The sequence below is a fragment of the Natator depressus genome, chromosome 20 (assembly GCF_965152275.1).
Source record: "Natator depressus isolate rNatDep1 chromosome 20, rNatDep2.hap1, whole genome shotgun sequence".
Lineage (NCBI taxonomy): Eukaryota > Metazoa > Chordata > Testudines > Cheloniidae > Natator > Natator depressus.
The window spans coordinates 22,248,959-22,266,170 of NC_134253.1; the positions used below are offsets into that span (position 1 = coordinate 22,248,959).

A 17,212-nucleotide genomic window follows, 5' to 3' on the forward strand; every position below is an offset into this window, starting at 1 on the left:
TCCCCACTGCCAAGGCAGGGATAGAACCCGGGAGTCCTGGCTCCCAGCCCCATCTGCTGTAACCACTAGACCCCACTCCCCTCCCACAGACAGGGCTAGAACGCTAAAGTCCCAGCCACTCCCACCTGCTCTGGCCACTGGCCCCTCACACAGCAGGGGGTGCTCTCTCCTAAGTCTAACCCCAACAGCCCAGCCCAGAGCTCTTAGTCAATTTGCCCTGGCTCTGATCTGTCCCTGGGTAAAGCCCCCCTGGAACCCACTAATCCCCAGCGGGGAATAAGTGGCCATTTGAGCTGTATCCTGGCTCACAGAAATGGGGCTCAGACAAACAGCAAAAGAAACCCTCCTATAGCCCTTCTCAGAGTGGGGCAGAGACACAACCCCTCCCAGAGGGGGCAGAGGGGTCATGGGGGGAGGGGCAGAGACACAGACCCTCCCAATGTGGGGCAGTGGGGGAGGGATTGCATGAGTGGTAGGGGGAGACGAGGCCTCGCAGCCAGCAGGGGTAGAGGGCCGGGGGGCAGGAGGGGGGTCTGCTGCAGAGCTGGGGTCTCACGGCTCCCCCGCCCCCAGGTCAACCTGCTCTTCCTCATGATCACGCTGCACAAGATGAGCCGCAGCACAGCCGTGCTCAAGCCCGACACCAGCCGCCTGGACAACATCAAGTGAGTGAGGCCCGGGTCGGCAGGCGCTGGGGTCCCCCCACTGACACCCCCACCCCCGGGGGAGCTGGGGACACACTGCACTGGCCACAGCCGCCCTGGACAGGGCACAGGTGACCCCCGAGGGGGCTGCATCTCAGCACTGGGTGAAGTGTGTGGAGGATGCCATGGGCAACCCTCTGTCTCTCCCCTGCAGGTCCTGGGCGCTGGGCGCCATCGCTCTCCTCTTCCTCTTGGGACTCACCTGGGCCTTTGGCCTCCTCTTCATCAACAAGGAGTCCATTGTCATGGCCTATCTCTTCACCACCTTCAACGCCTTCCAGGGCATGTTCATCTTCGTCTTCCACTGTGCCCTGCAGAAGAAGGTCAGGCAGTGCCCTCGCCCAGGAGAGGAGCACCGGCAGAGCTGGGGGGAGCCCAGGGCTGGTGTAGCAGGGGCTGCGGGTCGGGATTGAGGGGCACCGGCAGAGCTGGGGGGAGCCCAGGGCTGGTGTAGCAGGGGCTGCGGGTCGGGATTGAGGGGCACCGGCAGAGCTGGGGGGAGCCCAGGGCTGGTGTAGCAGGGGCTGCGGGTCGGGATTGAGGGGCACCGGCAGAGCTGGGGGGAGCCCAGGGCTGGGGTAGCAGGGGCTGCGGGTCGGGAGTGAGGGGCACCAGCAGAGCTGGGGGGAGCCCGAGGCTGAGCTAGCAGGGGGTCTCCCAGCCCTGTGCACTAACCCTGGTTGCCCCCCCCCCCCGCACAGGTGCACAGGGAGTTCAGTAAATGCCTGCGTCACGCGTCCTGCTGCCTGCGCAGCCCCCCAGGGGCCACACTCGGCTCCCTCAAGACTTCAGCCATTCGGAGCAACAACCGCTACTACACGGGCACGCAGGTACGGGGGGCGGAGCCCTGCCTGGGCTGGGGGGGGGCGGAGCCCTGCCTGGGCTGGGGGGGGGCGGAGCCCTGCCTGGGCTGGGGGGGGCGCAGAGCCCTGCCTGGGCTGGGGGGGGCGCAGAGCCCTGCCTGGGCTGGGGGGACGGGGGACAGAGCCTTCCCTGCATGGGGGCCAGGGGGACGGAGACCTCCCTGGGCTGGGGATGGGATCGGAGTCGGGGGGGGGGGGGAAATGGGGACAGACATACAGAGCCCTCTCCTAGGGCTGGGGATAGATGGACAGAGCCCTGCCTAGAGCTGGGGTGGGATGGGGGGCGGGGGACAGAGCCCTCCCCTAGGGCTACAGGTGGACAGACAGAGTCCCCCCTAGGAGTGGGAGCAGGGCCGGGGGGAGGTGCTACACGCTGTCTCAGGCAGGGCTGGGGTCTCTGGGGGTGGGACAGGCAGCCAGGTGTGTCAGTGTCTGAGCTCCCCCCCATGACAAACACCCCCCCCCCATATCTCTCACAGAGTCGGATCCGGAGAATGTGGAACGACACCGTCCGGAAACAGACGGAGTCGAGCTTCATGGCGGGGGACATCAACAGCACCCCCACCCTGAACCGAGGTGAGACACCCCCACCCAGCACCCCCTGCCCAGCACCCCCACGCAGCACCCCCACCCTGAACCGAGATGAGACCCCCCCACGCAGCACCCCCACCCTGAACCATGGTGAGACTCCCACCCACCCAGCACCCCCTGCCCAACACCCCCACCCAGTATCCCCACCCTGAACCGAGGTGAGACCCCCCCACCCAGCACCCCAGGAAAACCCCCCCAAGGACCCCGACCCTGCTCTCTGCAACCACTGGACTCTCCCCCTTGGTGGCGTCAGATCCCTGCACCGCCCCAGCCAGCCCTGCTCAGCGCGGTGTGCTGGAGTTGGCTGTGTGCCTGCGGGAGGATACATTCCCCGTTACCCCTTGGGCTTGGGGGGGACGCGGGGTGCCCTGCAGGGGAGCTGACACGCCTGCCTCTCCTGCCGCTGCAGGGACCATGGGGAACCACTTGCTGACCAACCCGGTGCTGCAGACCCGGGGCGGCACCAGCCCCTACAACACCCTCATTGCCGAGTCCGTGGGCTTCAACCCCTCCTCACCCCCCGTCTTCAACTCCCCAGGTAAGACCCCCCCGGCTCCCCGCGTCCACCCCCAGGTGTGAGGACACACCCCGCCGCCCCCCAAAATCCCCCGGTCTGGGGATACCCCTGGAGGGGACCCACTCCCTGGGATCCCACTTTCCTTCTTGAGGGGGGCCCAGTATTTTGGGGGAGCCCTGCAGGGGGTGTGGTGTGGTCCCCTTAAATCTTCTCCCAAGAAGGGAGTTCTTGAATCTTGCGCCTTTCTCAGCAGGGGGCGCCGGGGGGAGCGAGACAGGAGCACTGGCTGTGGGGTGGGTTCCTGACTACTCCAGCCCTGAGCTCTCCCAGCAGGGGGCGCTGTGGGGAGCGAGACAGGAGCACCAGCTTGCGGGGGGGGGGTCCTGGCTACTCCAGCCCCGGCTTCTCACAGCAGGGGGCACTGTGGGGAGCGAGACAGGAGCACCAGCTTGTGGGGAGGGGTCCTGGCTACTCCAGCCCCGGCTTCTCCCAGCAGGGGGCACTGTGGGGAGCGAGACAGGAGCACCAGCTTGCGGGGGGGGGGGCGGTCCTGGCTACTCCAGCCCCGGCTTCTCACAGCAGGGGGCACTGTGGGGAGCGAGACAGGAGCACCAGCTTGTGGGGAGGGGTCCTGGCTACTCCAGCCCCGGCGCCTCCCAAAAGGGAGCACTGTGGGGAGCGAGACAGGAGCACCAGCTGTGCGGGGGGGTCCTGCCTACTCCAGCCCCAGCGTCTCCCAGCAGGAGGCGCCGTAGGGAAGCACAGAGGGGTCCACGGGAAGGTCAGTGTTTGCTTTGGGGGTCCTGCCCCCTGCCTGCCCTATAACCTTCTCTCTCTTGTCTCCCCCTCTCCACTCGCTGGCCCCACCTGCAGGGAGCTTCCGAGAGTCCAGTACGTCCCTCCTTTCCAGTTCCATTTCCCAGTAATGTTTCCTTCATTGCTAGTTTGACTGGCAGGCTGGGGGTGGGGCACAGCCAGGACACAACGGTGCAGGCAGCCCGGAGCTGGCGTGGAGCCTGGCCTCTCCAGCAGGGGGCGCTGTGGGGAGCAGGGCGGGAACGCTGGCTTTGGGAGGAGCTCCCAGCTACTCCAGTCCCAGCCTCTCCCAGTAGGGGGCGCTGTGGGCTGTTCTATAATGGGGTTCAGCTCTTGCATTCACTGCCTTGGACAAGAGAGGGAGATAGATGCTGAACTGTCCCTGGGACCGTATGTCAGTGGCCTATGGGAATGCATCCATCTCGCCCTCCTGCTGGGCTCGATTGTACCTGTGGTCCCTATAGTCCCGTATCGTCCTCCTGCTGAGCCATATTGGACCCCTGGTCCCTACAGGCCTGTACTGCCCACCTGTTGAACCAGCTCAGACTCATGGTCCCTATAGTCTCATATCACCCTCCTGCTGGGGCATGTTGGTCTGTACAGTCCCGTATGTGACCAGCAGGCAATATTTGGTGTTTCAGAGCGAGGCAGCCCCCATGATGCACCCGAGCAGCAGAATGCTCTCTGTGAGCAGGGGGGCCGGCTCCCCAGCTTGGGAGATGGGTCCCCCAGATCTCAACACTAGGCGTCCCAATATTTTGGAGCTGGAGGCGGGGGGAAAGGGGCCCACTATCTCAGACCCTCACAGGCTTGGTTGCAGCTCGGGGGGGTGGCGGGTATGTGTGTTGGGGGAGGCGCATGGGACTGGGTTGGGGACTCAGCCCCCCACCCAGCAGGGGAGTGGGGCTTCTGCTATGTCTGGCCAGCTTGTGTCCCACCCCCAGATCTGGGGGGCTGGGTTCTCAGCTCCCATCAGAAAGCCCAGCCCAAAGCAGCACCTGGCTCTGGCTGAAGATGGGGGTGTGTGGGGGGAACCAGCCGTGGCCCATTTCCACCCCCGAGGCTGGGTCTGACCTGGCAGCGGGAGCTGAGGAGTCTTGGATCAGACACGACATGGGAGCTCTGGGCCAATCACACCCCCATGGCGGTGATGGGGGGTGGGGGTGCGACCTCTGACCCTGCCACCAAGCCCCTGCCGAGCTCCCTGCTCACACCTACCCCCTGCCCTTTTCCAGAAATTCCCGGGAGCACCCCGTGCGCCCCCCCATCCGGTGCCTCCCTCCTGCCCCCCCACTAACTCCCCCTCTCTCTCTTCCCTGCCCTACCCCCGGCAGAGCACCCCCTGAACAACAGCCGGGACGCCTGCGGCATGGACACCCTGCCCCTCAACGGCAACTTCAACAACAGCTACTCCCTCCGCAGTGCTGACTTCCCGGCCGAGGGCGCCAAGATGGCCGACTGCCGGCGCAACCTCAGCGACGCCGCTGCCTTCGAGAAGATGATCATCTCGGAGCTCGTGCACAACAACCTGCGTGGGGGCGCCGGCGGCCCGGCCAAGGGGGTGCCCCCTCCGGGGGGGGCCGGCCCGGCCGAGCCCAGCAACCCCTCCGGCCCGCCCGCCCTCCCCAGCGGCGGCGGGCCCGGCGAGGAGGAGGCGGCGGCGCCTGAGGGCCCGGCCCTGAGCCACGAGGAGAACCTGGAGATCGAACTCATGTACAAGGCCCTGGAGGAGCCGCTGCTGCTGCAGCGGGCTCAGTCGATCCTCTACCAGAGCGACCTGGAGGAGTCGGAGAGCTGCACGGCCGACCTGACCGAGGGCGGAGACGGCCAGGTCCCCTCCCCCAACAGGGACTCCTTGTACACCAGTATGACCAACCTGAGAGACTCCCCTTACGCGGACAGCAGCCCCGAGGCGGTGGGGGAAATCCTCCCCCACACCCAAGCCATCAACGAAATCTACTACACCAACCGGCCCGCCTTGGTGCCCCGCAGCCAGCTCCAAGCCTACTACCAGGTCCGGAGACCGAGCACTGACGGCTACTTGGTTCAAGCCGGCTTAGAGGGCCCAGTGCCGGAGGGAGACGGTCAAATGCAGCTGGTCACCAGTCTCTGAAAGCCAGGAGCGGACTGAGGAGCCGTCCCGAGCCGCCGACTCTCCCCCCACCTCATCCCACCTTTGCCAAAAGGAGCCCCTCCCCCCGGGCCGTGGCCTGGAGTTTTTAATTTTTGTCCTGGGATGCTGAGAGGGGGGTGGGAGGGGCACTGCAGAAGGACACAGGCCAGGGGAAGGAGAAGAGGTATGCGTTGATCTCCTCTGGGAAGGGGGGGCCGTATTGTCCAGCTTCCTCCTGCCCACCTGGTGGAGACGGGAGGATGGAAATCGGGGGGTTGCTGCTTTTGTTTTTGAAGGAAAGGAAGGAGGAGGGGCGGGAAGGAAGGAATGAAAAAGGTCCCGGGCCAGACGACAGGATCTCACTTTTTCATTTTTTAAGGTCGTCCCTCTTCCGTTTCTTTACGTTCGTTTTGTGGGGACGGAAGATCAAAAAGAAGTGGAGCAGGGAAACCAATTTCCTTTTTAAGGCGTTAAGAAACAGATCAGAACTATGGGGGAAGGGCCGGCTCGGCCTGTATCAGAGCCCCAGAACAACCCCCCACACACACACCGGCACCCACGTATAGGCCATCCCTGCTCCTCCACGTATGCACCTTGGCAATGTCAAACAGGGATCCGATTGGTCAGGAGAGAGAGGGGCAGATGGAGCATCCTCCTGTGGCCTCCACTTTCTTCTATACGAACTTTGCCAAAACCCATAAATTGTATAGATATATAGAGAGCTATAACGAGAGAGCTATATCAAGAGAGAGAGGTGGGGGTGGGGGTTGTTTTGGGGTCCTGATAGAAATTATGTTGAATCCGGTGCTGACCTTCCAGTATTTGTCAGCTGGGGGAAACTGAGGCATGGTGGGGCAGGGACTCTTAAAGTCACTCATTGACAGGATTTTGAATTCAGTTCTTTTCTATGCCAAACCATCAGCAAAGTCTGCCGGAGGGGTGCATTTTTTTTCTTTCAAAAGCATCCTGGGCACCAGGAAGGGCTGATGCACAAGGTTATTTCCAGTGGAGGAGGAGATGGCACTGAGGTGGCCATCTTTGAGTTGGAGTTTTGTTTTCCTTTGCTGTGTGGCGCACCCCTCGCCCCCGCCATCCCTTTACAAATCAAACACACATCACCACCCTGCTCTGGGAGCTGGCAGAGGAAACCATGAGCCGAGGGGTTCTTCCTGGGCCGTCGGTGTAATTGGTCAATCCGCATTCCCCACTCTCGCCCACTGCTGCCCCGCTTCTGTCAAGATGTGCCCGCCATTTTCCTATGGCTCAACAGGAAGCTCGGAACTCCTGCAGCTCTCGCCCCTTCTACGTTTTCCACCTCTGCTTTTATTTCCTCCTTTGAAGACATGCAGGAGTCAGGTGCCTCGTGGCAGCTGCTGTCTGAACCCGGTTGGGTCAAGATGAGGGTGGGGAGAATTTTGGGGGGGGGCAATTTGACAATTGAACCATTTCCTTCCCCCCAAATCAGTCGGATCATCTTTGAGCAAAAGAACAACAGAAACCCAAACGGCACTTTTTTCTTTCTTTCTTTCAAAGGACAAAACAACAAAAAATTCTCCCTTTTCAAGCACAACTCTGAATTCTCTCACCCTCTTCCCAAGAGAGACCATGGGAGCCAATATCACATGAAGACGTCATTTCGCCGGGGGGGGGCTTAGGGTGGGGTGGAGGGTTAATTCAGGGGAGGCGGGCAGGGATACAGATTGAAATGCTGTAAATATGAAATTTCAAACAAACAACAAAAAGGGGAAGTGAGGAATCCCTTGAAAAATGAAACAGGGATTTCAAAAAAAAAAAAATACAACCAAGCAACCACAGTCCCCGGGACCAGTTTGTGTCCTGGAATTAAAATATATATCTATAGATCTATAGGTATATAGATATATACTGAGCTCTGCTCCAGCCCCATTGACTGTTGGGGGGGGGGCAGGCGACAGGAACAAGGAGACCCCCCCTCCCCTTTTGACGAAGACAGGGGAAGCGATCGCAAAAACGAAGAGCAGATTTTTACAATCAAAACAAAAAGAAAAAAAGAACTGTTTTTGGCACAATTTTTATGTAATATATACATATAATGCGTCATTTCTGTGACTTCCTCAACATTCCCTTTCCCTGCTGGATAAGGTACCTTTTTCATACATCTCGACATGAATCGGTCATTTTCTCACTCACTGCCACTGTGGAATTGTGGGTAAAAAAAAAAATTACTGTAAGACCCAAAGATGCTGTAACTGTAGGTTAGGAAAATTGTTTGGGGTTTATTTTGCTTTTTTCTGGCCGGGGCTGTTGGGTGTAAGGAGTTTTTAAGTCTATGGTTATTTACTTGCATCCCTCTAGGCTGGAAGGCATTTGACGGGGTCGAGTTGAAGGGGCAGGTGGGCCATGTGGTTCAGATTCATGGAGTGTGGGAAGGTTTCACTTTCTGGTTCCTTTTCTCCCAGCCTGTGGAACTACTGGAGAGTGTGTGAGAGATCATCGCGGGGTGGGGGGTTAGGAGGGTCCTGGGCTTCATCAGCTTGGATTTAGTGACTTAGACGTTGGCCAGAAGGGTGGAGACGTAAGGGGCAGGATCCCTAGCTGGTATGAATGGATGCTGCTCCACTGATGTCCATGTAGCTATGCTTATGGTTCCCCCGCTGGGGATGTGTCCCAAGGAGCTTGGGGCAATGAGGAAACTCAAGCTCCCACTCCCAGTGGCCAGCAAACGCCTTGGGTGAACAGCAGGGTACAGGGGACAAGTGGGTGATATTTACAGTGTTGCCTTTGCCAGTGGTCTCTGGCCAGACACAAGGCCAGCAAAGGGCTGGACAGGCCTTGAAAGGCTCTTTCCAGCTCGAGGCCTTGGTGAGGGTAGATGGACCACCCACTAGTGTCATTCCCCTGCCCCCATGCAGAGCGACTGGCCCTCAACCACCAGGGCCATCGCTGAGATCTGAGTCCCTGTGAAACTCCGGGGTTTCAGCGCAGCCACCGTCCCACCTCACTGGAGCAAAACCCACAGGCAGGATGGCTGGCAGCTCCCCACCCAAGCCAAGTGGCCTATAGGACAGCTGAGGGATGCAGGGAAACTGGCCTGCAAAGCCTCCTGGGATACTGAGGGCTGCTTCAGTGGCTCGGTTGGGGCTGTATGCCAGGCCACGAACCCCCCCACCCCAAGTTCTCCCCTGAACACCACTGCTTGCACCAGAGTCGATGCAGGGTCCAAGCCTGTTACTCTAGGATATTTGAGTGTTTTATTCAACAACCGATGACTTACCCAGCTCATTCCCCCCCAGCCTCCTCCTTTTGTCCAATGCCCAGCCAGGGCCCTGGGCTCAACAGAGCCTGAGCCGAGAGGGTGGAATGGGGGTGTCTGCAACACAATCCCTTCTGCATCTCTGGGATAACACAGCACAGTTTGTCCTGCCCACCCTGGCCTTGGGACGGGGCCAGCTGCAGCTCCCATTGCACTGAGGGGAGCCATTCCCAGCCACCCCCCAATGGGAACTGCCCCATCAATCCCCTGATGGGACCTGGTCTGGGGTCTGGTCTCCAACCCTTGCCTGTACGGTCAGGGCAGCGACGCCCTTGTAGGACGTTCCTGCCTCCCGGGCTTCTCCAGGAGCGTGCATTTCACACACACACACACACACACACACCCATCACAAGTGCAATGAGTTCATTGGCTGAGCCGGGCTCAGCCCTGATGGACGGTGGGTTTTTCAAGCTGCTGGGGGATGTTTAAGCAGCAGGTTTGTTTTCTTGCTGGGTGTGGCATTTGGAGGCTATTTGAAAGCTGAGGGTGGGGGCGATTGGAGCCGCGTTACTTTTGCGCCTATGAAATCTTCGCAGGGCAACTGGGGGTTGGGATGGCTTCCTTGCGACACCGCCCAGGGAGCAGCCGTCCAACCAGGGCCGGATTTGGTTGCGTGGGCTGTTGCTCTCCTGTGGCTTAGAGCCCAGATCCGTTTGGAGGGAGAGGTCAATTCTGCACCTCCTCTTCTGGGGGTTTGGAAATTCCTTTGCTCACAACCCGGCAAACCAACCAGCCTTATTCCCTCCCGTCTTGCACGTGGCTGGTGCCGCCTGGACGTTTCTTCATCCGAGGTGCATCCCTTCAGCAGACCTAGCCTCACCCTCACCCCAAAACCAAAGACATACCCAGCGGAGCGAGGGGCTGGCTGCCTCCAGCTAGCCCTGGCGGTAGCCAACAGTGCTTGGGGAGGGCAGGCCTCCCGGGTTGGCAGGTTATAGCTAGGGTGGGTAGAGCGTGGCATGGCCCAACCTGGAGACCCTCAGCAGCCCAGCTGGGCTGGGCCCATTGGCCTGAGCCCCATTAGCTGCAGCTGGATTAGCGCGTAATCCCATTTCTTCATTGCCTTTACCCCCAGTGCCCACTGCTACCGTGTGGGAGTGGCATGTGCCCACTGGCACTCGTAGCCACGCCTTGCGCCACGCGGGGCAGCAGCCCTCCTTCCAGCCCCAGCAGAGTGAGAGGAAAGCCGTTGGTGGTTTTCCTCCGTGAGGCAGGAGCCCAGATAGTGCAGTGATGGACTCCTAACGTACTCTGGCCAAAGAGACCCCAGGGCCAAAGTCACTGGGTGGGGAGTGTTCCCAGGGCTGGGGTCTTGCAGGGGGATGCAGTTGTGTCTCTGTGCAGGGGGGTTCCTGGGGCTGGGGTATCGCAGGGGGGTGCAGTTGTGTCTGGGTGTGGGGGGTTCCCGGTGGATGGGACATAGCAAGGGGATGCAGTTGTCTCTTGGTGCACGGGGAGGGGGGGAGTTCCCAGGGGCTAGGGTATCTCAGGGGAAAGCAGTTGTGTCTCGTCGGCGGGGCGGTTCCTGGGGTATCACGGGGGGGTGCAGTCGTGTCTCGGGGGGCAGTTCCTGGAGTATCACGGGGGGGTGCAGTCGTGTCTCGGGGGGCGGTTCCTGGGGTACAAGAGGGGGGTGCAGTCGTGTCTCGGGGGGGCGGTTCCTGGGGTATCGTAGGGGGGATGCAGTCATGTCTGGGGGGGGGAGGTTCCTGGGGTACAAGAGGGGGGTGCAATCGTGTTTTCTACCTGGGTGGCTCTAACGTGGTTTCCTATCCCGGCCCTTGAGCTGATCTGGCACCAGTGCCACACACCCCCCCTTTTCTTTACGTTTTGCTGACGCCTCGGGGGGACCCTTGTCACTTGGCAGCTCTTGGGGGTTGGCCCCAGCTCCCCATCTCTGGGAGGGGGCCTTAGGGACCCTCCTTTCAATGCCATTCCCTGGCTCAGTGCGTTTGACCGCGTCGCCCCCTGCTGGCTGGCAGCAGCTCTAACAGCCTCTTGCTGACCCTCAGTAGCATGTACCTGCTCCTGGAGTTTGGGGGGGTGGGCTCTGGGGTGAAGCTCTCTGGGTCTAATCCCAGTGGTGACGCAGCGTGATCTGGGATCGGACTCATCAGCCCCCCCCCACTGACTGACGAGGCAGCTCTGATCTGAAGGATGGAAAGGGGGTGCCTGTCACTGGGGTTTCAGGGGGGCCCTGCCTGTGCTCCGATGTATTGAATGTTGCTCGCTCTCTTTGTATATGGCTCTTTTCATTTATCTGTGTGGGGGATTAGCCCTTCTGAGAGTGGGATCAGGGGTGGGGATACAATGTATCGGGGGGGTTGATTTGTGGGGGTGACCTCCCTTTAAGCCCCTCCTCCCATCTCCCCCATTGGCCCCCACGCCCGCCAGCCTCTTATTTCATGGGTGGAAGCTGCTGGTAGACACTCACTGTCGGGGCAATCTCTCGCCACAGTTCGGGGGGCTCCCATGGCCTTTTGCTCCCCCTCCCTTGCTGGTAAACTGGCCCCCAGACATGGGGAGCCCTGCTCTCCCGGCTCAGCCTTCCCCCCACCCCGCCATCTCTTTGGGACTAGAGTAACACTCAGGACCTGGGCAAACTCCCAGCTCCAGCGTCTTTAAAGTTGGGGAAGGGGCCCTTCCCTCGTCCCCCAACCCATCCTGGCTACCCCCCTCTGACGCATGCCCCAAACCCCTTCCCAGCCCCCAGCTTCAACTGAAGCCAGAGAGCCACAGAATCCTGAGGCCATTCGCACCACTGAATGAGCCCTTCCACACCCCCGGCCCTCCATGATCCCCACCCCGGTCAGTCCACGTCAAGCTCTCCAATCAGCTTCCAACTCCAGCTTCACCCACCAAGGAGAAGCCTGTGCCTCCCCCGTCCCATGAGAGATCTCCCTTGTGATTGGCTAGCTGCTAGCTAATGGCTAGGAAGATGTGCTTATTTGGTGACTCCATTTCCCTTGGGGTCATGGGCCAAGTTGGGATGGAGCAGCTGCAGCCCCACAAAAGCCACAGCCCCATGAGCCATAAGGGGGATTAGAACCCATGACCTGCCGAGCCCAAAGCTAGCTGTGCAAATTCTGCACCCAGCCAGTAGGGGGCGGTGATGCAGGCACCACCGCATTGCAGCAGGGATGGGGGAGATGCTGCTGCCCCTCTGCTGCCCATTGCCCATGGACAAGGTGTCTCTGAGCCCTTCCCTCGCCAGAAGATGGCAAAAGGGTGGGGGGACCCCTTAGTCACACCACATGGCCAGCCACCCATGGGGACCCACCTGGGGCCCTTCAGGCACCCAACCCTCCCCCCCTCCTTGAGCTGAGGGTGCAGCTCTCCCAGCTGGGAGCTAGTAGAAGGTTGTTGTCCTCATTAGCCAGTGCTTCCTGTACCAGGCCCGGTGGGTTGAGCTCCCCCGTTTCCCATCGCACCCCTCGTTGGCCCAATGCCGCCACGTGTTACCAGGGCTGCCCAGTGGGTGCCTGAAGAATAGCACTACCCTCTTGCCCACTGGGTCTTGGGACTGGCCTTCCATGGCGGCCACAGCCGGGGAGGAACCTGTCCAGATTTTTTGGTCCTCTCAGCACCACCTGGTGGTGACTAAAGAAACTCAAATACCAAATACCAAGAGCATCAGTTCTGCGGCAACCCAACTGAGATCGGGGCCCCTGTTGTGCCGGGCGCTGCATAGACCTACAAGACCCCCCCACACACACACACACACCTCAAAGACCTGACTCTCTAGATAGCCAAGAGTTGGGGAAGGGAAACTGAGGCACAGAGCAGGGTGGCGACTTGCCCAAGGTCACCCAGTAGGGCAAAGCTGGAAACAGAACCCGGCCTAGTGCCTCATCAGCCCCGGTTCCCATCGCCAACCCGCCTGGAGCCGCAGTGCATCCTGGCTGGCTGAAAAAGCCAGAAGAGTCCCTGTGCCTTTAGACGTGACCTCGCCCCCCGCCCCCCGCGTCACCCCAAACCATGGGCCAGTGAGAGCCTCAGGGCCGCACACTAGGGGCAACGATTTCCTGTGGGGAACGCAGTTTCCTTCGTGCGCTGGGGCCTGTACTAACCTCGCTGAGCGTCGGTGGTTCCGATCCGTCCCCTCCCCTGTCTGCGCTTTCTCGTTCCTTCTTGTCTCTGTTTCTCTCCTGCTCTCTCTGTCTCTCACTTGGAATTCCGTTGCTCCTCCCTTCTTCTATTCAATATGCCAAACCAATTTTGGGTCGAGTGCATTAAACAGAACAAAAGACAAAAAGAATTATAACAATAACGATGATGCAGATCATTTAAAAAAAAAAAAAGAACAAAAAAAAATACAAAAAACATGGCAACTATCGTTGAGTTACAAACGAGAAATTCAAACAATAAAGGAAACAAGAGTTCTTGGAACCAAGGGGCCGAGAGCTGGGTGGTTTTGTTCCGGCGGGCGCGGCGGCCGGGGCGGGTGGAATGGCGCTGCGGGCGGCACAATGAATTCCTGGGGGCAGGGATGGTGCCAGGGGAAGGTGCCAGGCAGTGGGGGGTGATGCCAGGGGCTGGGGAGGGGATGCTTGAGCGGGTGGGATGATGCCAGGGGGCACGGGGGTGCGTGGTCGGCTGTTAAGGGCTATTCCTCCCCCACCCCATTCTCTGTTCATTAGCCCCTTCTGTGTCAGCCCAGCCGCTAGGGAGCCCCCTAGTGGTGGCCCCAGGAAGCTGCTGAACCAGAGAACAGCTGGGCTGGGTCAGGGTCCATCAGCCCCGAGACAGAATCCGCCTTTACGGTCACCACCGGGGAGGCCTGCGTATTTCCACCACCAGGGGGTGCTGTGCACACCCACCCCTCAATCTCACGCAGGCAGACAGACAGACAGCTGCGGGGGCGGGGGGGTGGCTCTGGCCACAGGGAGGCCCCATCGCTGGGGATGTGAAGGAACGTGGCCCCAAGGGGGCATGGCCTCAGCCTGGTTCTTGTTTCCAGAGGCCCATTGGGAGCTGGGAGCCTGACACCACCCCCACGTTCTGGGAGCCCCATCTCTGTGGCCCTGGCAGCTCCGGTGCCCCCACTACGCAGACCATGGGGGCTGTTGAAAGGCAGTTGCCACCTCCACACATGCTGGAGCTGAGACCCCCCCAAACTCCTTTCATACCAGGCCCAGGCCCCATTCCCTGCCCTGGGGCTGTATCAGAGCCAGCGCCCCCAAGAGTGGCAGGGCCCGGTGTCCTATTCCCGCCCCTGAGCCAGGCTCAATTTGATAATAGTGATTTGATTGGGGCCGGGGGCGGGGGGAGGCTGGGAGTCAGGACACCTGGGTTCTATCCCCAGCTCCAGGGAGGGGGAGATGAGACTGTGCCAGCCCCCTGCAGACAGCAGCTACCTTGCACCAGAATCAGGCCTGGTTTGGAACTGGGAGACTCCCAGGGAATTGGAGGAATTGGAGGATGGGGGGTGTAGAGACTGCTCGGTGGGAGGGCTGTGTGTGAAAGGCCTTGGGGGTCGCCATCCTGCCTTTCCTCAGCCAGCCGGGAGATGGCAGCAAACCCTGGCGAGCAGGGCCAGCCCTGCCAGGGTGAGCCAGGAAGGGAGGGAGGGATCAGATACAACCCCAGCCCTGGGCACGGCCAGGCTAGCAGCCCCCCATGCTGCTCCCATCTCCCCCGCCCCTGAGGCACCCGCGGGAGCAGCTGGCAGGAGCCGGGGTCCGGGGTGGGGAACTGGCCTGGCAGGATGAATGGGGAGAGGGTGGCAGGTCCGTATGTGCCGCATGGTTCTGTCCTTCGGGGGGGGGGGTCTATCCCCACTCTAACCCCTAGACCTCCCGCCCCCCAGCCTCCCCTCCATCCAGTGTGTCCTTGCCCCCCACCCCAACCAGCGGGTAGCGGGACCTGAGCAACCTCCCCAGAGCAGAGCAGAGCATGGCCCAGCATGGGGCTGTGGGGCTCAGCCCCCTGCTCGGCTTGGCTGCTGCATGGCTGCCTTTGGGACAGAGATTATCACCATGCTAACTTGGCACCAAACTGCGGGGGTGACTCCTTCAAACTGTTATCTTCCCTGGTTCAATGGGGAGCTCTTTGGGCAAGGACTGACTCTCGCTGTGGGTCTGCACGGCACAACGGGGGCCCTGATCTCAGTCGCGGTCTGCGTAGCACCCAGCACAATGGGGCCCTGATCTCAATTCTCATCTTCCCCCTGTCTGGAGAGACACAGCAGGGCTCTGGCTGTGTGTGATCCATTATGTTGCCCGCTAGTGACCAGGACCACTGTGCAGTTAAGAGACCTAATGCTGCAAGCTGCTGAGGGAGCTCTTCCGTAGCTCAGCTGGGTTGGGACCTGTCTCAGTCCCCCCCGTGTGGTCTCCAGCTGGAGCTGTTATTTGTTTTCTTCATTTCCACACTGCTCTGTGTTGTTGCTGCATGGCTGTTCAGCAGCCCCTGCACCCCGCCCCAGAGGTGGCTGCATCTCAGTGCTGGGCGAGGGATCCCTGTATAAACAGCCCCCACGCCCCACCCCAGAGGCGGCTGCATCTCAGTGAGCTGAGAACTCATCCCTCTGTAAACAGCCAGAAGTGATCCCTAGGTGCCGCGGCGAAGAGCTGACCCCAGGACAGCCCAGGCTGGGAGCAGCAGCTGTGGCCCATTGCCAGGCCAGTGCTTCCGGTCCATGGGCCAGGCCCACGTTCGGGGTAACTCCGTGTCACACCCCTGCAGCTCACAGCTCTCTGTCCGGAACCCCGCCTGGGCCCTGCCGCATGGACCCTGATGGAGAGACAGCTGATTTCCACCAGCTGGGGACCTGGCCCCATTAACACCAGTTTCCCCCAGCTGGGGCCCTGACTCGCTGTCTGCCCACATCCTCACAGCCCGAGCACTGAACTTCGCTCCAAGATTGGCCACAATAAAACCAGCTGGCTCCTTGGATGGAAAAATGATTCCTGCCCTCAACCCCTTCCCCCCACACCACGCCAGCCCGTGGTCCCCCATGTCTACATTGAATTGCACAATATTTACTGGGGGGCGGGGGAGCAGGGCCAGCTAGCCAGAGCATCCCTGACAGCTGTATGCCTGCTGCACTCCACCCCCTAAGCTAAAGGAGTCGCTCCCTCAGCCAGCAGCTTGAGTTGGCTGTTATCCGCCCTAGGGTGCAGGCACTATGCACCCCCGTGTTACCTCAGCACTGTGACCCCCGTTGGTCTCCAGCTATTTTGTCGCTGCTGCCCGGGGGCCTCATTGTCAGCCACAAAAGAAGCAGCGTTGCACGGTCAGACCCCTCTGTACCAAAAGCCCTGACCCGCTGAGCTACAGGGAACTCGCTGTGGGCCATATAGGGCATGTGGCACATAGGTGCCATTCTGACTCTGTCCAGAAGGGGGCAGACTCGAGCTGTCTCTCACACCCGCAGGGTGTCACAGCCGCTCCCTGAGAGCCAGACCAGAAAATTCCCCACTGAGCTAAACAGCCCCGACACCTTCCAGCGCCCCCCCTAAATTAAGAACCGCACTCACATATGCCAGCCAGCCCGGAAGACAGGGTAGGAGTCAGGACTCCTGGGTCCTTTCTGCTGCTTTCTGATCTCCCCACCCCCCACCAGCGTCTTTCTCACGTTGCCGCCCAGGCAGGCGAAATCGCCAACTCAGCAAAAGAAAAAAATAAACTCGGAGCGGAAGAAGCTCTTGTGGGTGAAGCTGGCGTGACGCAGACGGGTTGGGAGCTGGGGAGGGCTGGGGAGGGGGCCAAGGAAAGGTGGAAGTGCCAGGCTGCCCGCTGGAGACGTTTGTCTCTCCTTCCACCTTCACTGCAAAAGGGTTCTGGGGCCAGAGCTCCGGCTGGGGGCAATGGGCCAGATCCCCGCCTGGTGTCAATGGAATCAATGGGCCAGGCCAGATCCCCGGCTGGGGGCAATGGGCGTCGCTGCGCTGCAGGGTGGGCTGGGGGGCACTTCAAGGGACGCTGCAGGTGTTGCTGGAAAGGCTGTTGGGGAGGAGATTGCGGGGGGACTCGTCTTGCCGAGTCCATGTTAAACCAGATGCCCCAGCGGTGCTGGGGGCGCTGTGCTGCGGGGAGCGGGGCAGGGACTCAGAAGGGGGTGTCCCAGCATGGCACTAGGGGGCACTGTGCTGCGGGGAGCAGGGCAGGGACTCAGAAGGGGGTGTCCCAGCATGGCACTAGGGGGCACTGTGCTGCGGGGAGCAGGGCAGGGACTCAGAAGGGGGTGTCCCAACATGGCACTAGGGGGCGCTGTGCTGCGGGAAGCAGGGCAGGGACTCAGAAGGGGGTGTCCCAGCATGGCACTAGGGGGCGCTGTGCTGCGGGGAGCAGGGCAGGGTGAAGGTCTCCTCA

The 17,212-nt window shown here is 60.9% G+C and overlaps 1 protein-coding gene across 3 annotated transcripts in view; it reads left to right on the plus strand.

Moving 5' to 3' along the window:
- Positions 1-10,181, plus strand: part of ADGRL1 (adhesion G protein-coupled receptor L1) — a 93,551-nt gene extending 83,370 nt beyond the window's left edge. The window contains exons 17-23 of one of the 3 annotated variants that reach the window (XM_074935370.1): positions 574-665; positions 859-1,027; positions 1,406-1,534; positions 2,047-2,143; positions 2,568-2,696; positions 3,549-3,566; positions 4,826-10,181. In XM_074935370.1, coding sequence (XP_074791471.1) covers positions 574-665; positions 859-1,027; positions 1,406-1,534; positions 2,047-2,143; positions 2,568-2,696; positions 3,549-3,566; positions 4,826-5,604 — 1,413 coding nt within the window. In that variant the 3' untranslated portion in view covers positions 5,605-10,181. Of the gene's footprint in view, positions 1-573; positions 666-858; positions 1,028-1,405; positions 1,535-2,046; positions 2,144-2,567; positions 2,697-3,548; positions 3,598-4,825 lie in introns of all 3 variants that reach the window. The other 2 variants (XM_074935372.1, XM_074935371.1) reach the window with 2 other exon arrangements.
- Positions 10,182-17,212: the final 7,031 nt, after the last annotated feature.